This window comes from Herpailurus yagouaroundi, unplaced genomic scaffold, assembly GCF_014898765.1.
Source record: "Herpailurus yagouaroundi ecotype Mexico unplaced genomic scaffold, PumYag 67561, whole genome shotgun sequence".
NCBI lineage: Eukaryota > Metazoa > Chordata > Mammalia > Carnivora > Felidae > Herpailurus > Herpailurus yagouaroundi.
In genome coordinates, this window is record NW_024420367.1 from 139 (window position 1) to 8,203 (window position 8,065).

Consider the following 8,065-nt stretch of genomic DNA (forward strand, 5'->3'; position numbering starts at 1 on the left):
CTTTTTGCCTGTCATTCACAATTAGCAACGCTTTGGCGATTGTGCCCTGTGGGCTTTTGCTCACTGGGGAGGGGCGTGTGTGCTGATGTGTGTGCTGTTGTGTGATTCTGCAGCAGTGTCCACAACAAAGGCTCGTGTGGTGTGTGAGGCTGCGTAAGGTCTATGTGTGTGCAGTGGTGCCGAGTGTGGATATGTGTTGGTCTATGGATTTACGGGTTTCGTGGTTGTCGGTCCCTGTGTGAAATGGGACGGGGCCAGGTATGGCGGAGTGTGTGATAGGCATGTCTGTGATGTAGTGTTCTGAGGGTGTGTGTTAATCTACGTGGCACTTTATGACTGTGATTGTGATTCTGTTTTGTGATGGGAGGGCGTGTGTTTTATTTCCACGCGTTGGTGAATCTCTAGGGTTGTGTGATGGGGTGGTGTAGTAGGCACGTGAGGGTACAAGGTGGTGTGTTCTGGAATGTGATTGTGAAGCTGTGGGGGGGGGGGTTGTGTGTCCTCCCCATCTGGGCTATCTAGGTGACAGTTATGGGTGAGTACGAGGCTTGGTGGGGGCCTCTGGCTGTGACGTGTCTGCCGTGGACCCGTGCAGTTGTGTGTCGGGGCAAAGGGTGAGGGGGTCTCAGTGTGAGGTCTTCCTTGCCTCCTAAGCTCCCTCAAGCTCCCCCTCCTGAACAGCACCCCCGCACGGTTTCCAGCCCCCCGCCCCCGCCTCACTGCGGAGGGAGGGGCTCTGGGCCCCCTGCCTTATCGTGGCGGTTTGCGGGGCTTTCCCCCCACCCGGTGTGTCCACCTCCCACAGCGCAGCCCTCTTCCTGGTGGCAACACCCCCACCGTGAGGGGGTTTTCGGGACTCTCTCTCCCTCAGCGCCCCCTCCTCGGAAGCGCCACCCCCCACCGCGAGGGTCTCCAAGCCCCTCATTGCGGGGTCTCCGGGATCCCCCCTTCCGCAGCGCTCCCCCTCCTCGGCGGTGCCGCCACTTTGCGGAGGCTGGGGGGCGGGGAGGACAGCTGCAGTACCGGGGGCGGGGCCGCGGGCCGTCCGTCAGGGCGGCGGCGCCCCTGATTGGCCGGCGCCGGCCCCCCCGCGGGCGCGGGCATATGAGGAGGCGGAGGCGGCGGCCGCCGCAGACTCAGTGCGGGAGGGCTGCCGGCCGGACGGACGCGCGGACCGAGGCGCGGGCGCTGCAGAGGCCCCCCAGCCCGAGCCCGCGCCTGAGCCCGCCCTGAGGCCTCTGCCCCGGCCCCCGCCCCGCCCGCCCGCCCCTCTCCCCCGGAGCCGCCAAGATGGGGGTAGGTGCTCGGGCCGGCCGGGCCGTGCGTGTGTGCGACATTGTGGGTCCAGTGTCATTGGGGGTCGGGGGGGGGGGGGGGGGGCGGGGGAGGGGGGAGGCTGGGGCTCCGGGACCCCTGCGCTCCGCGGCCAGGTCTGCGTGACCCGGCCCGTCCGTCCGGTGTGCCCCGGTTGAGCGTGTGCACGGGGCCGCCTGGGGCCGCGGGGTCTGTGGCGTATGTTGGCGTGTCTTTGTGTGCGGGGTCCGAGGGGCACCGACCGGCCCTCGGCATCTCTGCCTGACCTGGTGTGGTGGCATGCTCCATCGTACGTGTGCGTGTGCGTGTGCGCGTGTGTGAGCTCCTGGCTCTGTCAGGTCCTGCCAGCACCGTCTGCCGGCGATCCGGCGGCCCCAGGTTGTGTCTGACTGTCTGCAGTCGTGTCTGGGTGTGTCTGAGAGCTGGTGTTTGTGTCTGGGGGTGTTGAAACCCCTCCGCTTCCCTGGCCGGGTGGGGACAGGCCCAGGCTATGGGATGAACACCAGATGACCTCTCTTTCTCCTTCCAGGCCTGGATGGGGGGGCTCCGCAGTGCGGCGCGTGGCCTGGGGCTGTGGTGTGTGTCCAGCCCCTAATCTGGGGAAGCTGATATGGGGGGGCTGGGAGAAGCAGGAGAGCCATGGCAGGGAGACTGAGTGCCTGGCTGAGGGCGCATGTGTGCAAAGGTGGAGGGTGGGGGGTGGGGGGAGTGTATCGTGCATGTCTGGCTATGCCCTTGCCTCTGTGTCCGTGTGTCCTTGTCTGTCTGTGAGTCTCTCCAGCAGATGCCGCCTCCTTCCCTGGCTGACCACCTGATCCCCTCTGCAGCCCTGGATTCCTCCCTGCGTGTCTGGGGCGGGGCCATGTGGGGGAGAGTGGGAGAAGGAGGAGGGTGGGCTGGGCTGGGTAGGATGAAGACAGAGGGTCCGGATGGGAGAGACTAATGGAGAGGGAGTATGAGGGATGGGGAGAAAGATGGCGGATGAAGGCTGATGGGCCCAAGGATGGAGGTGGGGGTGGGGCTGCAAATCTGTGACTTGGGGTGGGCGAGGGGGATGGAGAAGAATTGGATGGGGAGAGGACTGGGAGAGAGAAGGGGGGAGGTGAGAGTCAGTGATGGCTTCCAGGTAAGTGGAATGGAAGGAGGGGAACTGTGGGCAGATTAGGGGAGAGGACTGAGGCTGCGTGCCCCAGAGAAGGAAGGGAGGCATTAGGAAAAGAAGGGGACAGAAGAGAGGCTCTTTAGACATTGGAGGCAGAGAGGCAGAAACATGTGGAAAGAGCGAAAGAAACAGGCAGAGACAGAGAGAGATGCTCCGAAAGAGCCAGAGAGAAAGAGACGTAGACACAGAACATGGTCAGAGAGACATGGGTGAGACAAAGACATGGAGAGGCATACAGAGACAAAGAGAGAAACTGAGTCTGACGTTAAGAGACCCAAGGACAGACGTTTCCTACCCAGACATGACCAAAGTCAGCTTGAAGGATGGGAGGAGGAGGCAGAAAGCAAAAGGGGAAGTGGAGGAAGAGATGCTCAGAGATGAAGGCCCCAGACACCCTTTTCGGGGAGGGGTGGGGGAGGCTGGCCAAGGTGCAGAAGCTGCATGAGCTAAAGGCTGTCAGGGGGAGGCGGACAGCGGAAAAGGGTGAGGAGATGCAGAGACTGGCTGCGGCGAGACAGGCGTGTCCCCCACCCTCAGAGGCGCTCCCGCCCCGCAGTGCGCCCATCTGGGCCTCCTGCCTTGACTGGGAAAGCCTCGGCTCCCCCTCCAGCAGATGGAAGCCCGCCCCCAAGGGAGTCTGGTCATAGCAAGGGCAAGCAGGAGCCAAGGCTCGCCTGCCAGGGACTGGGGTGTCCCCACCCCCTCCTCCCTCAGATCCAGGAGTCCTGCCCCCAGCCCCTCCTCCCTCAGACCCAGGAGTCCTGCCCCCAACCCCTCATCCCTCAGACCCAGGATCCAGACCCCCAGCCCCTCCTCCCTCAGATCCAGACTCCAGCCCTGCACCCCCTCCTCCCTCAGACCCAGGAGTCCAGGCCCCCAGCCCCTCCTCCCTCAGACCCAGGAGTCCAGGCCCCCAGCCCCTCTTCCCTCAGACCCAGGATCCAGACCCCCAGCCCCTCCTTCCTCAGACTCAGGAGTCCTGCCCCCAACCCCTCATCCCTCAGACCCAGGAGTCCAGGCCCCCAGCCCCTCCTCCCTCAGTCCCAGGAATCCAGGCCCCCAGCCCCTCCTCCCTCAGACCCAGGATCCAGAGCCCCAGCCCCTCCTTCCTCAGACTCAGGGGCCCAGGGTCCCCAGCCCCTCCTTCCTCCAAATATTTTCTCCCAGCTTTTCCTGAGGTTTCAGGGGTGGGCTGCTGGTTTTCTCCCCAACTCCTGCCAGGCCCCCATCTCTCTCCTCTCCTGTGTTCCCCCTCATTTCTCTACCTTGACCCCATGACCTTTTGTCCCACCTCTCTCCATCCATGGGTCCACCCCTGTGGGGAGGTAAGACCCCTCCTGGCTCCGGGAATGGAGATGTGCCCTCCCTGTCCCCCAGGCCTCTGTGCTTTTGAGTCAGACGCAGTGCTGCTGCAGGGCTGGCCCGGGGCCAAGCCTCCCTCCCACCCCCCGAAACTCTCTCAGAGGCTCCTGGGCCTCTAGGCCGCGGTAACCCCCAGGCTCAGCCTCTGGGTCTGGGGGCAGACGGCAGGCAGCTCAGCCCTCTACAAGGTCACGAGGGGATTAGCGCTGAGCTGCCTGAGCCTGGGATCCCAGCTTGGCTCTGGGCCCACAGGATCCGTCAACAGCCCTCTTCCAGCACCTGGCCTGGCCCCGCCTCTCCTGCCAGCCTCCAGGGACACTGCCTTCTCCATTCGCCCAGGCTCCCGGACTAGAACCTCACTCACCCCCTCACACTGCATCCAGTTCAAGCCAGGCCTGGGGCTTTTGCGTCCTGCCCTTCTGCACCCCAAATCGTAGCCAACTCCTAGTCTGTCCTCCAGAGACCTGACCTTGCCCATCGCCTGTACAGAGCTGTCCGTGGCTCCCACCGACCCCCAAGAGGGAGGCCAGGGCCCACAGCTTGTCAGTTAAGGCCCTCAGGACTGGCTGTATATCCAGCCGGCCACCATCCCTGTGCAAAGCAGACTGCTTCCTGGGCTTTTGTCCCAGCTGTGACCCAACACCTGCACCTTTCCTCTCCATTCCTGCCAAGCCTGTGAGGCCTCTTGAGATTTGCTGGGTCCTTTGAGAGACAGAGGCCGAGACATCCATGGAGCTGGGGAAAAGAGCCCAGGAAAAGAGCCGGGTAGAGAAGACAGGGAGAATGACATAGTGGGGAGATCTGGAGCTGGAAGGACAGAGATGCCATGACAGACCCGAAAGAGGCAGACGGGAAGGTTGCAGAGTGAGATGGTGAGAGGTAGACAGACAAGGTGGTTGAAACAGGAGATAGGGAGCGACACGCCCAGCATTCCAGAGAAGAAGACAGCTCAAGAGATGAAGACAGAGACACAAGAAGGAGAGGGCCACGGAGACAGAAAATACTGATACACAGAGACCTTCTGAGATCCCACAACACTTCGACTTGGAGAGATACGAGAACCCAGAGAGAGACTCAGCCAGGCTCGGGGAGAGATGGTTCAAGAGACAGAAACGGACATTATATGAGACAGAGAGACATAAAGAGCCAGAGATCAGACAGACAGACAAAACTATACAGAGACACATGCCAAGAGACTCAGAGGAAGAGAGACGGATGACATAAAGTGACAAGGGAGACAGATCAGGGAAAGAAACAGCCACAGAGAGACGGATGGAAATATGAAGAGGCAGGAGACACACAAAGCAGAGCAATAAGACAAGAGAGGCACAGAGACCTGGAGAGACAGATCCAGAGACAGAGACAGACAGACGTAGCAAGAGATGGACGCTCGGGGAGTTTGGACAGGCCCAGAGAGAGGGGGAAAGACCCGCGGGAGTAGGCACAGAAACAGAGAGAAGCACAGACAGACCCAGACGGAGACCCTGGGGGACAGAGGCCCAGAGATAACATGGAGTCAGAGATGGTGAGGCCAGTTGCAAGAGACAAGACCCACGGTTCTGAGAGACACCCCCACAGAGACACAGGTCAGAGACAGGGAGGTGCAGGTGAGCCCTGGGAGACAGACTGAGACCCCCAGACCCGCACAGAAGCAGGCAGGGGTGGGAGTGGGGCACGGAGGGCCGGTGTCCCCCTTGTAACCCCTTCTCGCCCGCAGTCTGGTGGCTCTGACAGCTATCGTGTCGCCACCTCGCAGGACAAGAAAGATGACAAGGGCTCGCCCAAGAAGAGCAAGGGCACCAAAGACCGCAGGGACCTGGATGACCTCAAGAAGGAGGTGGCTATGGTAAGCCCCACCCTTTGTGCCCGCGCACCCTCCCAGACAGGAGATCCAGGCCGGGGATGGGCCTGAGGCTCTCAGGTCCTGCTCCTCCCCGGAGAGGCTCTCACCGCCTCCCCACAAACTCTCGTTCCCCAGACAGAGCACAAGATGTCCGTGGAAGAGGTCTGCCGGAAGTACAACACAGACTGCGTGCAGGTGCGGCTGGGCCTGAGGGGGGAGGGGGGCTGGGGGCCAGGACCCCTGGGTGCCTGGGGTACTCGTGCAGGTGGGGGTGCCAGGGTTGCTCAGGGAGGGTTCTGTGTGAATCCTGTGTCTCCCAGGGTCTGACCCACAGCAAAGCCCAGGAGATCCTGGCCCGGGATGGGCCTAACGCACTCACACCACCACCCACCACCCCAGAATGGGTCAAGTTCTGCCGCCAGCTCTTCGGGGGCTTCTCAATCCTGCTGTGGATCGGAGCCATCCTCTGCTTCCTGGCCTATGGCATCCAGGCCGGCACAGAGGACGATCCCTCTGGCGACAACGTGAGTGCCCTCCCCCCGGCCCTGCGCAAGGGCCTATGCATTTAGGGGCACGCATCCTACCCTGCCTCTCCCACCCCTCCAGACTTCTCAGAGCCCAGTCTCCAACTCTTTTCCCATCTGACTTTCATCATCACTCGGTGAGGGAACCAGAGAAGGTATGAGGAAAACCGAGGCTCAGAAAAGCCAGGTAACTTGTCTAAGGTCACACAGCCAGATGCGTGAGCTAAGGTGCTATCCTAAGGCTTTGTGATCTCAGTGGCCTTGGGGACAGGCTCCACCAGGTGGTCATGGCCTGAAAGATACCCCAAAAAGTGAGTACACCCATGTAGGGAGCCAGGCATGCCTACCTGCTGGTCTGTCGTGACCCATCACCCAACACAGGGGACACACAGCGGGGGCCACAGTCTCAATAGACACTGTGCCCATAAACACAGAGCCACACACTGGCTATGTAGAGATCCTCGCACACGCACATGCACACATACGCGTGCACAGTATGCCTGCAAACACATGTGAAGTCAACACAGTCACGCCTGGACAGAGATTCAAACACACCTGCCTAGTGCAGACACACAGGCACACAGACACACAGACGTAGACTGACAGACACAGGAATAAATGAATAAACAAACAAATAAATAAATAAAACTTAAAAAAAGAAGAAGAAAGTGAAACCTACAGGCAGATAGACACAGAGTCTCAGACCTAGGCAGACAGAGAGAGACAGAAAGACAGAGATCTACATACAAAGTCTCAAACACAGCGCCGTGCATTTAAAGCCAGGCATGCAGACAGTCGGACAGACGGACACACTGACCTAAACACCGACAGACACGTGGGTGGATAATAGCATACACTCAGACTCTCTAACATAGGCGGAAAGATAGATGGACACGCAAAACAGAGACACGGACTGACCCGTAGACTCAAACACACCCATGTGCAGAAAGAGGGTCTCAAACACGGACGGGCCGACAGACACACGGACCACGCAGCCTGCGGCCAGACGCACAAATACAGACCCTTCCCCCTCCCCCCACTGACTCATCGTTCCCTTCCCGGATTCTGCAAACGTCAAGGCGAGTGGCTCTGGGGTGTGACCCTGTGTCTCCCCACAGCTGTACCTGGGCATCGTGCTGGCAGCCGTGGTCATCATCACCGGCTGCTTCTCCTACTACCAGGAGGCCAAGAGCTCCAAGATCATGGAGTCCTTCAAGAACATGGTTCCCCAGGTGAGTGGAGCCCAGGAAGGGGCCAGCGGGGAGTCGGAATGCGGGGGTGAGGTGTGCCCTACAACCCCAGGCAGAGAGCCAGGATGCGGAGTCTTCTCCCTTCTGCCCCCAGCAAGCCCTGGTGATCCGGGAGGGTGAGAAGATGCAGGTGAACGCTGAGGAGGTGGTGGTCGGGGACCTGGTGGAGATCAAGGGTGGAGACCGAGTCCCGGCCGACCTGCGAATCATCTCAGCCCACGGTTGCAAGGTGGGCCTGTCCTCCCTGGAGCGGCTCAAGTGTCCGGAATCCCAGCCCCGCCCCCCGCAGACCCAGGAGTCCTGCCCCGAGCCCCCTCCTCCGTCAGACGCAGGGGTCAAGCCCCTAGCCCACTCCTCCCTCAGACCCAGGAGTCCAGACCCCCAGCTCCTCCTCCCTCAGACCTGGGGGTCCAGACCCCCAGCTCCTCCTCCCTTAGACCCAGGATTCCTGCCTCCAGTTCCTTCCTCCTTCAGACCTAAGAGTCCAGGTCCCTAGCCCCTCCCCCCTCAGACTCGGGGGTCAAGCCCCTAGCCCACTCCTCTCTTAGACCCAGGAGTCCAGGCCCTCAGCCCCTCTTCCCTCAGAATCAGAAGTCCAGACCCCCAGCCC

At 61.1% G+C, this 8,065-nt stretch overlaps 1 protein-coding gene across 2 annotated transcripts; it reads left to right on the plus strand.

Moving 5' to 3' along the window:
- The first annotated feature begins 1,164 nt into the window (after positions 1-1,164).
- On the plus strand, positions 1,165-7,966 carry LOC121025235 (sodium/potassium-transporting ATPase subunit alpha-3-like). 2 transcript variants are annotated; one of them, XM_040467679.1, is made up of 6 exons: positions 1,165-1,296; positions 5,556-5,684; positions 5,817-5,876; positions 6,002-6,205; positions 7,324-7,437; positions 7,550-7,966. In XM_040467679.1, exons 1-6 carry the CDS (start codon positions 1,291-1,293, stop codon positions 7,949-7,951), a joined length of 915 nt encoding a protein of 304 aa, XP_040323613.1. In that variant the 5' UTR covers positions 1,165-1,290; the 3' UTR covers positions 7,952-7,966. The 2 variants fall into 2 exon arrangements, with proteins under 2 accessions (XP_040323613.1, XP_040323614.1); XM_040467680.1 differs by having other exon boundaries at positions 1,168-1,296; positions 5,595-5,684.
- Positions 7,967-8,065: the final 99 nt, after the last annotated feature.